The sequence below is a fragment of the Capricornis sumatraensis genome, chromosome 10 (genome assembly GCF_032405125.1).
Source record: "Capricornis sumatraensis isolate serow.1 chromosome 10, serow.2, whole genome shotgun sequence".
Lineage (NCBI taxonomy): Eukaryota > Metazoa > Chordata > Mammalia > Artiodactyla > Bovidae > Capricornis > Capricornis sumatraensis.
In genome coordinates, this window is record NC_091078.1 from 42,838,893 (window position 1) to 42,858,382 (window position 19,490).

Consider the following 19,490-nt stretch of genomic DNA (forward strand, 5'->3'; position numbering starts at 1 on the left):
CACAGTTAACATTATGCTCAACAGTGAAAAGCTGAAAGCCTTTCCTCTAAAATTAGAAATAAGATAGGATGCCCACTCTTGCCACTTCTTTGATGTACAGCATCAGAAGTCCTACACAGCAATGAGAAAAGAAAGAAAGGAAAAAAAAGGTATCCAAATTGGAAAGGAAGAAGTAAATCTGTCACTATTTGCAGATGATATGATACTGTATATAGAAAACACTAAAAGTGAAGTGAAAGTGAAAGTGAAGTTGCTCAGTCGTGTCCGACTCTTTGCAACCCCATGGACTGCAGCCTACCAGGCTCCTCCCTCCATGGGGTTCTCCAGGCAAGAGTACTGGAGTGGGTTGCCATTTCCTCCTCCAGGGGATCTTCCTGACCCAGGGATCGAACCTGGGTCTCCCGCATTCCAGGCAGACGCTTTAACCTCTGAGCCACCAGGGAAGCCCAGAGAATACTAAAGCCTTCACCAAAAAATTTTTTGAGCTAATAAATCAACTCAGTAAAGTTGCAGTAAAGTTGAAGTATACAGGATTAATATATAGAAATCTGTTGCTTTCCTATACATTAATAATGAACTATCAGAAAAGGAATTCAAGAAAACAATCCCATTTACAATTGCAGCAAAAAGAACAGAATACAAAGGGATAAAGGTAACCAAGGAAGTGAAAGACCTACACTCTGAAAAGTATAAAATATTGATGAATGAAATTAAATGATACAAAGAAATGGCAAAAATATCCCGTATTCTTGGATTGGAAGAATTAATATTGTTGAAATGTCCATTCTACCCAAAGCAATCCACAGATGTAATGCAATCCATATCAAAGTACTCATTACATTTTTTCATATAAATAGAATGAATAATTCTAAAATTTATATGGAAATTTAAAAACCCTGAATAACCAAAGCAAACGTGAGAAAAAAATCAAAGCTGGACTTATCATACTCCCTGACTTCAGACTATACTACAAAACTACAGCAATCAAAACAGTATGCTACCGGCACAAACACAGACACAGATCAATGGAATAGAATAGAGAGCCCAGAAATAAACCCATGCACTTATGGCCAGTTAATCTATGACAAAGAAGGCAAGAATATACAATGAAGAAAATAATAGTCTCTTCAATACATGGTGTTGGGAAAACTGGACAGCTACATCTAAAAGAATGAAATCAGAACAATTTTCTCACACCATCTACAAAAATAAACTGAAAATGTGCTAAAGACCTAAATGTAAGACTAGAAACTATAAAACTCCTAGAAGAAAACATATGCAGAACACTCTTCGACAGAAATTGCGACAGTATTTTTAAGGATCTGTCTCTTCGGGCAAAGGGAACAAAAGCAAAAATAAACAAATGTGACCTAATTAAACTTAAAAATTTTTGTCCAGCAAAGGAAACCACTGACAAAACGAAAAGACAACCTACCGAATGGGAGAAAATATTTGCAAATGATATGACCGACAAGAAGTTAATATCCAAAATATATAAACAGCTTATACAACTCAGTATCAAAAACAAAACAAAACTAACTCGATTAAACAAGTGAGAAAAGGGAACGTTAGTACACTGTTGGTGGAAGTGTAAATTTATGCAACCACTATGGGAAAACAGAATGGAGTTTCCTCAAAAACAAAAATAGAACTACCATATAATCTAGCGATCTAGCTCCTGGGTATATGTCTGGAAAAAAAAAAAAAAAACCAAAACACTAATTCAAAAAGATACAAGTACCCAGTGTTCACAGCCGAATTATTTATAATTACCAAGATATGAACTTGGAGGAGGAAGTGGCAACCAACTAGAGTATTCTTGCCTAGAAAATCCCGTGGACAGAGAAGCCTGGTGGACTACAGTCCATGTGGTCACAAAAACTGGACACAACTTAGCAAATGAGCACACACACACCAAGATATGGAACCAACCTGAGTGTCCATCAGCATAAGAATGGACAAAGAAAATGTGGTGTTCTATACAGAATACTACTCAGCCATAAAAAAGAATGAAATCTTACTTCTGCTTCATTGACTATGCTAAAGCCTTTGACTGTGTAGATTACAAAGACCTGTGGAAAATTCTTAAAGAGGTAGGCGTACCAGACTACTTTATTTGTCTCTGAGAAACCCGTATGCAGGTCAAGAAGCAACACTTAGAACTGGACATGAATCAATGAACTGATTCAAAATTGAGAGGGGAGTTCATCAAGGTTGCTTATTTAACTTATATGCAGAGTACATCATGTGAAATGCTGGGCTGGGTGAATCACAAGCTGGAATCAAGATTGTCAGGAGAAATATCAACAACGTCAGATATGCAGATGATACCACTTTAATGGCAGAAAGTGAAGAGGAACTAAACAGCTTCTTGATGAGAGTGAAAGAGGAGAGTGAAAAAGCTGGCTTAAAACTCAACATTCAAAAAACTAAGATCATGGCATCCAGTCCCCATTATGGCAAACAGATGGGGAAAAAATGGAAACAGTGAAAGATTTTCTTGGATTCCAAAATCACTGTGGATGGCAACTGCAGCCATGAAATTAAAAGACACTTGCTCCTCGGAAGAAAAGTGAAAAGTGGAAGCTTCATTCATGTCCAATTCTTTGCGACCCCATGGACTATAGCCCACCAGGCTCCTCTGTCCATGGGATTTTCCAGCAAGAATACTGGAGTGGGTTGCCATTTCCCCGACCCAGGGATTGAACCTGGGTTGGGAAGCCCCGCCGGCCTCCTCCCCTCCTTCCTCTGAGGTAGGGGGAGAGCCTGGGGAGAGGGAGGTGCTGGGGGGCCACAGATTGGTGGCTGAGCTCCTCGGAGACTCAGGGACTGAAGCCCCCCTTTCACCCTCTGAACTTCAATCAGAAAAAAAAAAAGTAAAAAGCGGGGTTTGTTTCTCAGCATCAAGCTTTAGCATCATGTGTTGTGAACCTGCTCACTGAAAACTCAGCACCTGTAACAAGCCTTTCCCCAGGCCGTGTTCCAGGTCCCTCCCTGCATGCTCACAAGTGCCACTGCCTGCATGAGGAAGCCCAGCCAGGGATGTTGTCACATCTCACCTCTTATCGTGACCATGACCTCGGGAGGCGAGCAGATTGCCCCGTCTCTCAGACCTGACTTTCCTAAGGTGAGACAGGGCTGGGAGGCAGGAGCCTGCGGTGAGGGCCTCTCTGAACTTGGTATGCGCCCCAGGCCTCCCTCATTTTCTGGGAGTGATTCCCAGCCCGCTTGCCTCTCCCTGCCTCACTCTGCCAGGGGCTCCTTGCCCTCCTGCTGGACCAGAAAGAGGACAGTCTCAATGTGGGTAAACTGGGCAAGAGGCTTGTCCCACTTGGCCCTCAGAATCAAGGCTGGGGCCAAGGTCAGGGTCAAGGTTGCTGGGGGTCCTGTGGGGCTCTGCTTCCTGCTGCCCCGACTCCAACTGTCCTACAGTGAGAAGACATGGCCGCTGAGGCATAGAGCTGGTCCCAGAGCACAGCTGTGGGTCACAGGTGGCATCTACTCTGAGATGCTTAGCATTTAGGAGGCCCAGGGACTTCGACGGGAAAAAAAATGACGGCTATATTTACTCCTAACTGAATGAAGCCAATTAACTGGGCACTTCGTCACACAGACACACACAAATCAGATATCTTCACATCACATTAACTGTAGATTTTTCACACTATTGTTTATGCTCATCACTACTTTGAATTTACAGCAATTATCAGACATGAGGGTGGACTATTTAACACATTAAGAAACACATATTATAAAAATATTTTGATAATCACCTTAGTATCATTAGTTGTCTTGGTGATCTCAAGATATGAGTCTCACTCACTTGAAAACAAAGGGGCCCCACATTGCCAGCAGACACCAGAGGACCAGGGTGAAGCCTCCTCTCATGAAGGATGCAGGAACCTGTGACCATGTGGCCACCCTGCCCATCCAGCTGCTTCCAGAATTCTTTTAGGAATGACAAGTGTGGTGGGCACAGTGTTTGCCTGAGCAACTGCCCCTCCCTGTCCTGGCCAGCAGATGTGCCCAGGAGTGAGGATGGTGGTGCTGGGAGGTGACCGCTGCCCATGGCCCAGGCACCTGAGCACCCAGTTCTGGGCAATGGGGCCTGAGAGGTCTGTGCAGGGAGTGGGGCGGTCACTCGGAAACGTGTGTCTGCCCTAGGAGGAGGAGGCAAGAAGGAGAAAGATGGACGGGGCAGCAGGAAACACTTCCTTTTCACTGTCTTTCTGCATCTAGGTGGGAGCAGGCAGGGGGTGGTGAGGCAGAAACCAGTTTGTTCACAATGAAGTCAAGTCCCAGGATCAAGTTGGAACTCTGTCACCCTGGGCCTTCCTGTTTTACGAGATAATAAATGTATCTTAATTTACATTGCATTTACTTGGGATTTCTGACATTCTTAATGGAAAGTGCTTCAGTAGAGAATTCTGTACAATTCAAGAGCACCATGGACAGTTAATTTGTGGAAGTTCTTCGGCAACCCTGCACCACTCTGAGTCCCCATGTCTTGGCCCTCGATGGGGGACCCTACCCCTAACCACCCCAAAGATTCTCTTCATTACCTTCAGGAGGCCAGGGCCGCCTAAGACTGAATCTATCTCCCTAACTGTCATCAGTGTGGTTCAAAATCAGACTGCCCTGGATGTAACCTGGGGCAGGGACCAGTGATGGTCTTTTCCGCAGCCTCCGCCCAGCATCCAGGCTGGGCCCACAGGCGCTCAGGCAGGAGCTGCCGGGCAAATATTTCTGACTGCTTCTTTGGGACCCCACAGATGCAATGACATTTGTAAATAGGATGTTTATCATATCCAGGTACACATAATACATAAATCAAATACATATATATTGTATCATCAGTAAGTTGCTCAGGAATATATAACAACATCTATGAAGAGAATTTTCTTCTTTTAGGAGAGTCCATGGACAGAAGAGGGCATGTGAACATTTTATTTTTCTGGCTGAACGTTTTTCAGAATGTGAAATACATTACAGAATCTAATTGCTGAGTTGGCATAAGTATTTTACTCTGTTTTTGCAAATCTGATCCTCCCTGCTCCAGCCCGTGGCTCATACAGCTCCCCTCTCCGCAGAAACGGCCTCCACCACTGACCAGACCTACTCAATCTGGTCTCTAAATACCCTACCTGGAGCCTGCTGGACACTCTGCTTTCTCTTTTTCTGGCTTTTAACATTTCCTCCCCTCCTAGGTCTCCAGGGTATTAGTGCAACATAGTTTCTCAGAAAATATTTACTGGATGAATGAACTTTTCCCTGCAGTCAAAGCAGGAAACACACACACACACACACACATACACACACACGATTCCTAAAGGCCCCTGACACACACACACAATTCCTAAAGGCCACACACACACACACACACACAATTCCTAAAGCAGAATGGGGCTTTCAGAAAGTTCAAAACACTCATTGGTAAATCTTTTCAGCCGCCCCAGTCTCACTGCAAACTGCTAAAGCACTGGCAATGTTGTGTTTCCCTGACACCCCTGTGGAGCTGTTCAAAGGCTGAGGATGAGGGGGAAGAACTCAGCCAGCCTGGGATGGAAGTGGAGAGCCCAGATAACTGGTGAATAGTATAGGGATTTAAAATACTCTTAAAGCTGTGATGACAGCAGCCCCTTACCATTCCCCTGCCTCATGTAGAGGGCAGGCGCTGGGTCTCAGTGCCCGAGGCTGACCGGTGAGTACTTAGTCGTATGACCTTGAGCAGATTAGCCTGTGACCTTGAGCAGGCTAACAGCTTCAAGAATCAGCTTCCCAAACCAACTGTAAAATGCAGCCCATAATGCTATCCCCCTAGGTGACTGAAGAGACAATGAGGATGTATTTAAGCACTCCACATGGGGCCTGGCACACAAATGGTAATGGCTATTATTACAAATAAGAATAAATGTCAAAAGGTGCAGCAGTAAAAGGTGAATGCATTTTAAGAGTGTGATAAGAAGTGGTGATTGAGCACCCCCCACCCCACCCAAGACAGACCATAATCACAGTCCCCAAACATCAGTCACATCCATCCGATAAAGACCACGTATCTATAAAGTATCTTCTCTTTATTTAAGTTAAACAATTTTCAAGGATGGTTTCCATCTATAAAATGGACAAAGTACAAGCTCTGTACAGCAGTTCTTTTTAAAAATCAACTGGAAAAAAAATTACCAAACTATATTTTGAATCTGCAAAACATACTCACATATACCATCATTTTAGCTTTTATGAAGACATAACAAAGACCAGCACAGAGAAGACAACTAATTTTGCCACGCTTTGCTCAAAGGGCTCCTAGGAAAGAAAGTTTACTTGTAAAAACAGGAGTGGGAGGGTGGGGCAGTCCCAATGACTAAAAAGCAATGCAGCCACAGTAAGTCACTTTGGCACACTGTGTCATGTAAACATAGCTCACCTTAGAGAGCCCTCCCAGCCCACCTCTGCTCGCAACGCCCACACCATCCAAGGCTACCACCCCCACCAGCTCAGGGATGGGGAGTTGCCCCCCAGGGCCCAGGGGGACCCATCTTGATGTTACCAAGCTTGGTAAGACTTCTGGGTGGGGTGGAGGTGTGTGGGCGAAAGATTTGTCAAGAATCTGATGACAATTTGCTTCACTTGAAAGCCAAATTTAATTTCCACTCATGGGATTTTTTTTTCCTAACAGTAGTAGTAGCCTGACCATGGATCCCAAGGGCTGGGTGACTGCTTCCTGGCCCACCTGCATTCAGCAGCCTTGTACAGGTATCCAGGACTCATCCCAAGAGCTTACTGGTGGTCAAGATCAGCCTCTGAAGATAGGGGTGTGCAGAGTTAATCCAACCAGGGCCTCCCTGTCTGCTGAAAATACACCTGGTTGGTTGGCAGGGGCAAAACGCACAGGACAAAGTCACCCAGCCAGGCCTCCAGGCCTGAGCACACTGTCATGAAGCAAAGCCATGTGGGGCTTTTGCAGTGGAGGAAGAAAGACCAGCATCCCCTTTCCTAGAAGAAACAGGCAGGAAAGAGCTGCACTTGGCAGACTGTCTACCTGGCAGAACCCTTTGGGGCCACCTCCCTGTGACCACCCAGGCCCTCCAGAGGGGCCAGGACATGTGCCCATGTGACTCCTCATCAGGTCTGGCACCTGAAGCATTGGGCCAGGGGGCGCAGGAAGACAGGAGGGCAGTAATCCCGGGAGTGACTGGGGCACCCTCCTGCGGGCGCTGCAGCTGGGCCACCACTGCATGCGAGCCCCTCAGAGGCCAGGAGGGCTCTGCGGGCCAGGCCAGCGGTCAGAGAGGGGCTCAGGCCTCTTCCTGCTTGACTTTTAGTTTACAATTGGCTCGTGTTTTATGCTGACACAAGCCTCCTTCCTAAGCCACAAAGCTCCTGTTTGTACCCTGAATCCTCAGTGTCAACGAGCAGGTGTTCACTTTCCCTAATTCTTGACCCAAAGCCCCTGAGGCAGGCGGGACAGGGCCCAGCGCGCCCGGGCCCTCACACGGCGCCCCATGCTGCCTGTGACAGCTTCCCACCATCACTGGGAGCTGGGAGATTGTTTTTTACTCAACTTTATCCTTAGAAAAAAGAAATTTAATTTATAAAGACCGAAAGCAATATATGTCAAAATAAGTAACCCATCCAGGGTTTACAGACACCAAGGGCACAAAAAGTGGATTTCAACACACAGCATGACTCCCAGCTGAAGCCAAACCAAGATGCTGGGGTCGGGGCCTCCGAGCAGCGCTAGTCGCCGCGGGGGTGGAAAGGGGGACCACGCAGCGGGCACAGCGGCACCACCTCACCTATAAGGCTCCGGGGGCTATGGAAGCCCCTTCCTCCCGCCGGCCCCTCCTCCTCACGGCTATGATGAGCTTTGTGGAGAAATTACAAGATGAGGATGACTTACGGAAACCATAGGAACTGACCGTACATTCTCTCCTCATATATATCTGGGTTTAGTGTCCCACCGTAGAAAAGTTCATATCCAAAGAGAGCAGGTACACCACATGGAAGGGGTCTGCGCTGGTAAGACAGTTGGGAGGCAGGCCCGGGGAAACACCGTGGCCGTGACCGGGGTGGACCCCGCACAGATGTCTGGATCTGGGTGGAGGCTGGAGAGGGGCCCTCACTGTGCGCAGGGCGCCCCTTCTCTCCCGGTCCACCCTCTGGGGCGCGGTGCTCCGTAGGCGCGCTGGGCGGCCGGGGCGCAGGGCCGAGGAGGGCGCGGCAGCTCCATCTCCTCGCGGCTCTGGTGCCGCCCGCACTGCGCTGAGGTCTCCCGACCTGCAGACCATGATGGAATACTGAGGTATATAGTTTCTCGGAAAGTTTAAGAAACAGACTTGATGACGTGCTCGTCGCTGGGTGGCCAGGCGCGGGCAGACGTGGGAGGCTCCACTACGGCTGCAGGTTGAGCGAGAACTTCCACTGCTGCGACAGAGCTGGGCTGCACACTTCCACGCTCAGGCCGCCTGTCTTTGCTGCGCGGCTGTCCAGGCAGAGGTTGCTGCCCACATGCCGCAGCTTAGAATTGCCCTCGATCTGCTCCCATTTCTGCAAAAGACAGGAGGACACCTTACAACAGGGGTGCCGACAGGGGAGGACGCAGGGGGTCTGCTCTCTGGGTCTGCTGGCCCCGCTCAAGACAAGGTCCCTGACTACAAGGGACAGGCGGGTACAGCAGCCCTGGGACAAAACAGATGTCTCTGAGGGCCAAGAAGAGACCAGCGCGCTCTACTGGGTTTGCAGCTCAAAACCTCTTCTCTGGAGACCACTTTCCTGCCCCATCCTTCCCCCTCTTCTGGCATCTCCTCATCCAAGCCCTGGGCTCAGGGTCCTTGTTCCTCCTCAGTCTTAACAAGGACCTGACACACAGGAGGATTTCCGGGAGGGACTTTGTGCTCATTCACAAGAAGGGCCTCATCTGAGGGTATTTCCCCCGAGGAAGGAGCCACAGGAACCGGGCTGGCTCCAGGAGGGCCCAGGCTGCCCCGGCTGTTAAAGGCAGCTCTGCCCAGCCCAGCGTCGGTCACCTCCGAGGGCCCACTTACACTCAGAGCCTTGTGCTGTACCAGAGGGATGGGGAGCGGCCAAATGAGAGGGAAGTGGATGCCGGTATGGATGGAACGCTGTGCTGGGGAGCCCACTTCTCCACTCTCTCTGGTCTCACCCTTTCCACCTTGATGGGCGTGAGAAGCCCATCTCAGCCACCCTGAGTCCCCAGGTACAGCCTGCTAAGTTCCACATGTGGTGTCCAGGGTGTAACACCATACTCCTGTGTGTACACACCTGTGCCCCACTGAACCCAGACCAGCCCACCAGGTAAACCAGAAAACAAGCCCACAGCCCAGCTGCAGGAAACCTGAGGGCCTCTCACCCTGTTGTTCATCCCTATGTAAAAATCTCTAATGTTTGTTCTTAAAAAAAGTAACATGCTTTTTTCTTTCAAAAGCTCTCCCTTCATTAATGCAGGCTGTGATTCTAATTAATTCTCTACACTGTGTGCACTGAGGCTCCTTTCTGTCGGAAGTTTTGCAAATCCTTTGGACACCATGGAATTCAATTTTCTTACTCCTGCTTTCCTTTCTCCTTTGACTCTGCAAATGCACAGTCATAACACAAATACACAGATGTGCCTGGAAGCCAAATGTTTCAACTGGCAAGACAGTGAAGCTTCGAAACAGAACTCTCTGAGGAGCCTCCTCTCAAAGGGCAAGTAACTAAGGTGGGAAAGAGGCAAAGCACAGTGGGGAGGAGCTCTCCACTGGGACTGGCTACACAGGGCCCTGCATGGATACGCCTGTGGGGACCTGGGAAGCCTCTTGATCCAGCCTGCTGGCTGGGAGTTTTGCCAACAGTGAAATGTATTACAATCTCCCATCGCCTCCCCCTTCACTCCTCTCCCCTTCGCTGTCACAGCTGCTATTTTCCTGCTGTCACGTGAAATGTGTCTGTACTGCCAACATCCGTGTGTCACTCTGAGTGTCCAGGACCCGTTTGACAAAGAATGTGGGATGGATGGACTGTGACTGGTCTCTCAGTGAGCTCTGCCTGTGTCTCAGCGTCAGCCAGATGGAGGGCTTAAAAAATGCTGAAAGCCCAGCTCCATCAGCAGAAGGCGGCCTCAAGCCCTGGACCCAGAGGGCTGTGGTGGGGCAGGCAGACTTCTCAAATGCTGAGGGTCCACTGAAGGGCCACACCTTCTCTAACAGGCAAGCTCTCACTGTAGGAGACTCCTCCAGAGATGGAGCATCTGTATGTCTGCAACAAAGGCTTGGAGTTCAGATAAGGTCATCACGCTATCCCTCCTCTATGCACAGACGCCCCTGCCCTGACACCCAGGCAGCACACCTGGCCTGACTCATGTTTCCTAATGCCGACCGGCAGGTCCCAAGAGGTCAGGGCAGGAACAGGGACTCCTTTGTTTAACAGTCCCTCCTTCTCACTTGGGTGCCACAGACATCAAAACAGATAGGCATTTAAGGACCAGATGGGGTTCGGCAGAGCAGGGCAGGGGGCACCCAGAACCAGGTGGGGGACAAAGGAGAGAATTTGCAAGTGTTTCCGGACACCTGGGATCCAAGCAAGGGGCCTGGTCTGGGCTGCGCTGTCCCGGGCACCCTTCTATAAGTGAGTGGTGGGTAGGAAACCCGTGTGGGGTCCTGGCTCCAGCAGGCCCCAGGCCTCAGTTTCCCTAGACCTGCCTGTCTCGTGAGGAAGGACAGAAGAGAATAAGCCCAGGTGCCCGGGGAAAGTCATTTAGGGGCTGCACTAGCCACTTCCCCTGGGCTCAAATAAGGCTTTGCCCCCAAGGCAGCATCAGGGCACAGATCAGAAAACACCAGCTAAAAAACGTAAATGTACATTCTCAATGGTTTGAAAAAGATAACTTGAGTGTGTGTGTGTAACATATCTACTTGCACCTTAATCATTTACAATTTATAAACTTAAAAGGAAAAATATTTAATGAATAAACAAAAACGTGGAATTTCTCTTCAAAATGTCCAGTGGTGGGGGCCTTCCCTGGTGGTCCCGTGGTTAGGACTCTGTGCTTCTGCTGCAGGGGGCACAAGTCCATCCCTGGTCAGGAACTAAGATCCCACATGCAGCCCAGCCAGTGCACCCCACCTGCAATGAGGCCGGCTGAACCAGTGGAAGTTCAGCTTTGCTTTAAAAATGAGTTTATGACTTTACTCATGAGTAGTTAATGAAATACTGACCCACAAACCAGCCTAGAAAAGACAGCCAAAAAAAAAAAAAGAAAAGACAGCAAGGTTCATGATAATGTCTCCAAAGGAGGTGTGTGTGTGTTTAAATTCAATTTTTATTCCAAAGACTGTAATGGGTAGAAAGAAAATAGCCAAAACTAGAAACAACTGCCTTAACTGGAAATTAGAAGTAGTTGATTTGCAGGTGAGCAAACAGTAGGCGATAGTCTTGGCACTCTGATAACAGCTATAACCAAGAAGGCATAAAAATAACCAATGTCCTGATACATAATATCGATGTGCAGCATTTACAGTAAATGACAAGAAAGGAAGAAAGGAAAAGGAAAGGGAAAAAAAAATCCACAAAACCCCCAAACTCAGAAATTAACAGTAATTTAATGGTATGTTCTTAAAGATTTTTGGTAGCAAAATTTTCACAATTCTTAAAATGGGAGTCTTCAAAAGTACTTAAGTTCAAAAGCTAAAAAAACTGAAGAGAGAATAGTTATACCGGCTTAGAAGAGCTGCCACCTGTCACAAGGATGACAGTCAGCCCTAGTTCCAAACACAATGATAACCGGTGCAGCCAAAAAAACAATGTCCAGGGATGTGGGGAGGATATAAGCCACATTAGGCCTCTGGCTTCAGAAATAAAGGGCTCTTCATACTGTTTTATAAAATGCAGGTCTTTCCCTTCAGGGTTGGGGGTTCATCAGCAAGGAAGTGAAACACCTCCTCTGAGCTGACGTTATCATGAACTCCACTATCTTTTCTAGGCTGGTTCGTAGGTCACTGTCTCACTAACTTCTCATGAGTAAAGTCACGAACTCTCATCTTTAAAGCAAAACTGAACTCCATTGGTTCGACCAGCCTGGTTCCTGGCGGGCTGCCCTGGGCCACTCCGGTGCTGCAGAGAAGCCAGAGCCCGGGACTCTGCCAGGTCACTCCTGGCTCTGAGGCCAGGGGTCCGTGCCTCCAGGCAGGGTTGGCGGCAGGGAGCTGCAATCCACATACCCCAGCCACCAGCACCCCCATGCATCAGGTGCTCCCAGGCACCGCCAGACACAGTCTTCCCTGGCACAGGAGGCCTGTCTCAGGGAGGGCCCAGCCTGGCTCATCTGGCCCCCCAGGGGGAGCGGGAACCACCTCTGGTGCTGGCACTCCCACCCCAGTGCCCAGCCCTCGTTGACCTGCACAGGAGTTGAACACGTAGCTGCAAAGCACAGCCCTGCCTCTGCAGCCTATTAAAGGGGAGGCTCCACATAAAGAGATGAATCCAGAGGTGATAGGATAAATACCTAGGATGGTGAACTCTGGCAGAAGTGGCCCGTAGCAGATGGACTGGCCTGTGTGACACCCATCCCGTGCTCCTCACAGTGACCCCAGTGCAGGATTTGCTGGGTGTTCACAGCTTGTCAGGGGCTCCATGTGGGGACACAAGACGGCACAAGTCACAGGTGCCCCCAGTGAACACCCAGCCCCTGAGACCCCAGCCCTGGAGCAGGGGGGAGCTGGCTCGGGCTCGTCCCTACTGGCACCTACCTGCCTGCTGTCGTTCTCCCGGCAGCCCTGCAGCTTTATGAGGGAGCCAGGTGCCCGGTCCACCACGGTCAGGCACAAGTCCATGTGCTTCACCGACTTTTCCTTGGTAAGGGCCCATTCCTGCAACAGAAACCCGAGGTGAGGGCTCGGCTCACGGGGCTGCGGGGTGAGGATGCAGTGAGGAAAGGCCCAAGAAGGGAGGCATGCAGGGAACAGGCTTCAGGAGCCCCAACCAGCTCAGGGCCAGCAAGGGACTTTGTGCCCAAGAGCAAGTCTCCAGCAGGAGTGTCAGGAGCTTCACCTCTGAGCACGAGGCCAACGCCAGTAAGTACTTCAGCCCAAACACAGGCTAGCGCTCCACACTCCGTCCTCCATCATTAACTGTGAGCTGTGAACACTGCAGCCCCAGCTTGTCACCCACGGGTGGACAGTTAGGGCCAACGTTTCCTTGGAATGACTCTGGCCTGACACAGGTACAGTTTGGAAATAGCATTTATGACTGTGGCTGTCCTGTGTGAAATTATAAACCACATACAGCACATTTAGCCTCACTACCAACCACTAAGCCAGGCTACTGATGCGTGTGAAGCTCTGTGAGCTCCCTACGAATGGATCCAGGTCTTTGCCCTCACATGGCACAGCCAGCCCTGGGTGCCTAGAATGTGCCTGGCACTGTTCTAAGCCCTTTATACAGTAGTCCCATGAGAGGCTATTATTAACTCCATTTTACAGATGAGAAAACTGAGCCAGAAAGTGCTGAAATAATTTGCCTATGATCTTAAAGAATAGACATACATGTGAGCACACGCACACGCACACGCACACACACACATCCCTTAAAAGCTGAGAGCAGAACCCTTTATTCCGAACACTAAACAAGAGCATGAGAAAGGGGAGGAGGCTGAGAAGGGGACGCGATGGGTGAGTATGACCAGGCAGGAGAGGAGGTAGGAAGTCTGCTCTGGGCAGGGTCACAGTGGAGGCAGGAGGACACGGCTTCTGACCTTCACTCTAGGACTTGATGCTTGCAAAAGGATAAAACCCACAGGAGGCCCCAGGACCTGGAGCCTCTTCTAAGTCAGAATCCCTCAGGAGGTGCCCTCTCTGCTTCTTCTGTACCCCAAGGAAAGCTGCTGTAAGTCAATCTGTCTATTCATCTGTCTACTCATCCACCCAGTGACTGTCCACTGAGTGCCCGCACATTTAAGGGCATTCTCAGGTCTGGACCCATGGCAGGGAACACACAGGCCAGGTCTTGCTCCCCAGAGGCTCTGTCCCTTGTGGGGAGAGTAGGTATCACCCTAGTGCTTGTGTCGTGTAACATGAGGCACAATTAAGCTTTGTGCAGAGATTGTTTTCCTGTTCTCTGCTCTCAGGGGACAGAGCTAAGGGAAGGATGCAGAATCTTTTAAAGAAGCCTCATTGCTCCTCACCTAAATCACCTTGGAGCAGATGGTCTGTTATCAGGACAGTGTTAACATCTGGGGGCCACACATGCACCCCCAACCCACTCAACAGTGAGATATGAGTCCAGCTCAGGGGGTGGCTGTGGGGCAGAGGCTTGGGCCACATCCAGGAAAGGGAGGGAGAGCCCCTGGGCCATGGGGAGGCTTATTTGTCCCGACAGGGGTTCAGACTAGGCAGCCCCCTCGAATCCCGCAGCTTCAACTTTCTCACCTTCTGATTAGTGTTTCTCAAAGCGAACTCCAGTAGGAATTCTATGAAAAGTTGCTTCCAGGTCAAGTAAATTTGGGAAACACTGAATTTGGACCATTTGTCACTGTTGCAAATTTACCAGTAGCCTATGAGAGGCTCTGAAAAGTCCTAGAGGAGAAGAACCTGTGTGGCCTGTCTTCCATGGAAGCCCAGAGCCCTGTGCCCACCCGTCCCCGGGGCTCTTGGTTCTGAGTATGCAGCGCTTTCTCAGAAGGGCCACATGCTGGGCTGTGAGGGTGGTTCCAGTCTTCCAGGAGGCTGTCCCTCCCAGGGACGGGGGGAGTAGGGTGCCTCAAAGCAGCACCCAGCGCCACGGAGGTGCCAGGAGGGGGCAGAGCCTGCACCTTCCGTTCTTCTAGGTGTCCTTGTGCAACAGGGACACGGAGCTCTGCCTCTCCGTTTAGTAAGAGGAGTGATGGGGCAGCCCTCTGTATGGGGAGGGGTTTTCAATTGTTCTTGGAAGCTGTTGGGGGCTTTGCTGATCTCCACGGAAAGCTCACATCTGAATGTTTCTACAATCTTCCTGCTACCGTATACTTCATTACTTTAAAACAGACTTTACACTGAATCCCAGAAAAACTAATTCAGCTACGCAAGCAGCAGAGATTGCTGCCATTTCCTTTTTCTGCTGCATGTTAGTGATCTAAATTTGCAAATAAAGTTCATGAATATTTAAGAAGTACTTTTTCAAGCTGCCACTCTTAAATTTTCCCATTTCCTGTGTGTCTGCTGAGGCCCAGCCAGAAACCAGATGACACATCTTACCCTTTCAGAGCCGCGTCCAATTTCCCATAAGGACATGCTATTTAGTTCGCGCGTGGCTAGGTGAGTTGCAGTGAAATACAGTGAGAACTTCACACCCTGTTAGCCTCACCAGTTTCCAGTGCTGGGCATCCACATGTGGCCAGTGGTGCTGTGCTGAGTGGTGCAGATCTAGAGCCTTCTCTTCCGCACACAGAGGACTACAGGGCGGTCTGATCTGGAGAGGGGCTCACTGCGTCCAGCTTGGTCCACGGAGGACGGTGCTCCCTGACTGGGGGTGGAAGTGTCGCACCGCCTTGCTGTTACCTGCCCCTTTGAGTCCTTCCTGCTGGGAAACCCTCCCTGCCCAGCACTCACGGAGGGCCACCCAGCCTGGAGGGCTTCCAAACACCCTGATGCTCTAATTCCAGATTCATGCAATCAGGCTTTCTGTGCGTGGGACCCGGGATCCATGCTGCCCCAAAGTTTCTGGGCTCTTCTGCTGAGAGCCAGGGAGGTAGCCCGCCTTGGGATATGAGCTGGAGCCGGCTGGGGGCTGTCTGCTCCCCACGTCCCGCCTGTCACACGTCTGGACAACCACAGAGACGACACCACCCGGAGCAGACAGGAGGCCAGGAACCGGAGGCTGCCATCTGTCTAGACGTTTCTCAAGAGGATGGAGCACAGCCAACTTCACACAAAGGCAGGCACCCTCTTTTGAAAATAGTTCCATTTAAAGAAAACTCTGGGATACACTGAGCTCAAGTGACTTTTTTCCAATGGCAGGCTCCCTAAAAGTAGATGGCAGCACCCAGCACTGCCCAGCCATTTTTGTGTCCAAAGCCCTCATTCTACCACATGCCTGTTATCAACTCACAGGAAAACCACTTTCCAGAACACTGTCTTCTGGGAGACAGACCACAGCTGGGCCTGTCAAGTCCTCACTCACCTTCCTCCTTTCCCATGAGGACAGAGCTGTGAGTGTTCACATATAAGCTGTTATCATCTAATGGGCAGCCCTAGCAGCTGTGGGTAAGCACCTGCACACACAGACCTGGGCAGGCACAGATGCAGACAGGTGCCCTGGGATGAGCACACGGCCCAGGGTGTCAGTGCAGAGAGGAGGATGGGGGGAGGGGAGACCCAGGTCGCCCGCCCTGCGCACCAGAGCCCGCCCAAGGCTGACCACAGCTCCAGGAGGACATCCCCTCTGACCCCGAGGCCAGCTGTGAGCGGGTGGCCATCTCAGGAGGAGGGTGGCGAAAGGAAGTGTGGCCTCAGGCCCCTCACCTTCCCTGGTGCCCCATGCACGTACCTGGTTGCCCCCAGCATTGTGACACTCATAAACTCCAACAACACCATCAGCGAAGTGGCCCAAAGTGTCCAGGCAGTTGGTTCCCTGCTGCAAGGCCCCAAAAGCTATATCCTGATGGTCAGGAACCCTGGAATCAAGGAGACAGTCACTCACTGCACTCAGGGTTGCTGGCTCCCTGTCTGCCCAGCCCCCAACCTGTGCTCAGAGCCCTCAGAAGGGAGCCAGGCAGTGAGAGAGTAAGGGCACCCTCAGGTCAGGCGCCCCCAACACAGGCCCAGCTGCACCCTGAGACGGCATGGCTTCAAGATTCTCAATCCCTGACCCTACAGGGAGAATTTTAGGTTGAAGCAGTCTTTTTGTTTTGTACCAGAGAAATTTTTCTGGAAAGAAAATGCTCCTTTTCTCTTTAGTGTTACTTGTTCAAAGTCACTTAGAAAAGCAATTAATGTGGTTAGATCCTGCTGCTTGGAACTTTCCAAGTTCCAAGACTGAAGACTAACCTTTACCTAAGAGAGGGGAGAACACAGGTGGGTCAGCCACGTGTCCTGGTGCCAGCAGAGCAAGAGAGCACAGTGGCGGGGCGGCCCCGGGCCTGCCTTGGCTGCGCACCAGCCTTGCGTGCTGCTGTGCGCCCTCCTCCTCAGTGGGGTTGCTTCAGGGGCCACAGAGCAGCCCTCAGCGTGGCTGGGCCCACAGGCTCATGCAGGGAAGGCAGAGAGTGTCGCTGATGCAGCACAAATATCAGGCTGGTGCCCCCCTTGCTGGGCATGGTCGAGGCTGGACGATCTACCCATGGCTGTGGTGTGAATGCTTTACACATGTGACCCCACGTGGCACAGGGCCCATGGTCGCCCCAAATCACCGGGGATCTCGGGTCAAAACTGCTGTAATGTCACTGCATCTGGTCACACAGGCCAGTGACACTAAAGCGCCAGGAGGGGCTGTGGTCCACTGCTGTGAGCCCCTGGTCTGCGGAGGGAGAGGCAACGGCTGGGACATTACACTGCCGCCGGCCTGCCCAGAGCGGGCAGGGAGGGGACTGCTGTTCTTCCCCCTCCCGGGGGGTGTGGGGAACACGGCAGAGGGACCCCGAGAGCGCGGTAAGTGGACAGCAGCAGAGAGGCCGTGTGGCCTCAGACGAAGCTCTGTGGCCAGGGCTCTGAGAGCCCCTTAGCACAGAAGGGGATGGTGGTGACTCCACAGTCACAGCCTCTGTGTGCAGACACATTACCTGCTGTGAAATACACTGGGAAAAGTCAGAGAAAGGAATGTGCCCCCCTGAGGCAAGCCCTGTCTGCTGACTCCTCTAAGAAGATGAAGTCCAGAGCAGCCTGAAGCCCACAGACCCACAGGCCTCCTGCTGTGCCTCAGGATGCGAGTGGGCAGGCATTAAAACAACAGGCCAGTGTGGTTATTTGAGCCTCTGCTGGGCGCTCTCCCCTGCTGGCCAAGCCTTGGTCTCAGTCCCTACACAACTGCAGGGGGCAAAGGATCCTCAAGGGGGAGTCCCAGGCAGGGGGAGCCTGTGGGCTGGGGACAAGGGCACCCCCTTGGGAAGCCTGAGGACAGCGGCGGGGCACAGCTCCTGGCCTCTCCCCCTAACACGACCTTCCTTCCACCTCCAGGCCCTGCACCCGGTGGGCGCTGGCTGCCTCCGAGTCCTTCTGAAGCAGCACCCGGCCCCGGGGCCTCACCTTAGCTCTGGGTAGACATTTTCCAGGTACCATTTGAAAGGCTTGCAGTTAAGTTTCTTCCTGAGCTCCAGTCGGCTCTGAATACTGGAGAAGGAGACAAGATTCTTTAAGATAAATTTAAAAAACAGATGGGCTCTACATCAAACCTGGAAATCTGCCGATGAGAAAAAGAGCTGGGGCAGGCAGTGGGGACTGGATCATCCACACTGCTGTTTGGACTCCTCTGTCCCCCCGTGCTTCCCAAGAGGGCCCTCGCTACCCTTGAGCAGAGTCCCCTCTTTGACACCTGATCGGCTTACAGCGTGGGCTGCCCCTGCCCTTGTTGCAAGCGCGCATGCGCGCGCACACACACACACACACACACGTGTGGGCTGCCCCTGCCCTTGTGCACACACACACACACGCACACACACACACACACACACGTGTGGGCTGCCCCTGCCCTTGTTGTGCACACACACACACGCGCGCACACACACACACACACACACACGTGTGGGCTGCCCCTGCCCTTGTTGCGCACACACACACACACACACACACGATCCCAAGAAGCAAAACAGCGAGAGGCCATGGGCCACACTCACTTTCCATAAGGGACATTTCTGGCAGAAGGCACTGCTGCGTAGTAGAAGTTCTTGTACTCATCCATCCAGACCTCTGCTGCCCGGCGGGTGTTACTAGAAACAAAACAAGTCTCCTTGAGCCGTGAGCTGCCTTCTCTCCATCGGCGCTGCTTGGTTTGCACTGAGCAAGTGCTGCGGAGGCTTTAGGGTCAGGCTTCTGGGGGGCTGGCGGCCTGACAGGGGCCCACATGGATCAGGGAGCAGGCTGTCCCCCACCCCTAGGTGTCTTCAGGTGGCTGGCATTCAGCAGGTATCACTGAACAACAAATACAACCTCCTCATCTTTCTTTGAACACAGATTGTCAAAGAGCAAAAGTCAAAGTTATAATGACTGCACAGGGAGCTATTTTAAAACAGGGACGTGGCTGTACCACCAAGAAGGACTGAAGAGGATCACTCTCAGTAACTCTTGTTGTGTAGCCCAGAAGGCTGGTGTCAGGGAGCAAAACCAAGAATCCTTGACCTCTTCTCTCTGGCCTTTCTCATCACGCCTGTGATGGAGAGCTATGACCAAACAGCTCTGGGAAAGTTGAGAGCAAATCACAGTTACTATTAAATTACTTTGGGCAGAGCTGAGCTGAGAGCACCCTGTTTGGACCAGAGATAGTGAGGGACAGTAGTATACTCCCCACATTTGGGGTTCCTACTCTCCTAT

General features: G+C 51.0%; 1 protein-coding gene and 1 non-coding gene across 2 annotated transcripts in view; both read right to left on the bottom strand.

Annotated features, from left to right (window-relative positions):
- Window positions 1–370: 370 nt before the first annotated feature.
- TRNAS-GGA (transfer RNA serine (anticodon GGA)) lies at window positions 371–443 on the bottom strand. Its single transcript has one exon. It is a non-coding gene; the product is annotated as a tRNA-Ser (tRNA).
- A 5,741-nt stretch (window positions 444–6,184) lies between these two features.
- GALNT2 (polypeptide N-acetylgalactosaminyltransferase 2) overlaps window positions 6,185–19,490 on the bottom strand; it is a 179,133-nt gene continuing 165,827 nt past the window's right edge. The window contains exons 12-16 of the mRNA XM_068981629.1: window positions 18,797–18,889; window positions 18,210–18,293; window positions 16,516–16,642; window positions 12,744–12,863; window positions 6,185–8,547 (exon numbers count right to left, since the gene is read on the bottom strand). Coding sequence (XP_068837730.1) covers window positions 8,392–8,547; window positions 12,744–12,863; window positions 16,516–16,642; window positions 18,210–18,293; window positions 18,797–18,889 — 580 coding nt within the window. The 3' untranslated portion in view covers window positions 6,185–8,391. The remainder of the gene's footprint in view (window positions 8,548–12,743; window positions 12,864–16,515; window positions 16,643–18,209; window positions 18,294–18,796; window positions 18,890–19,490) is intronic.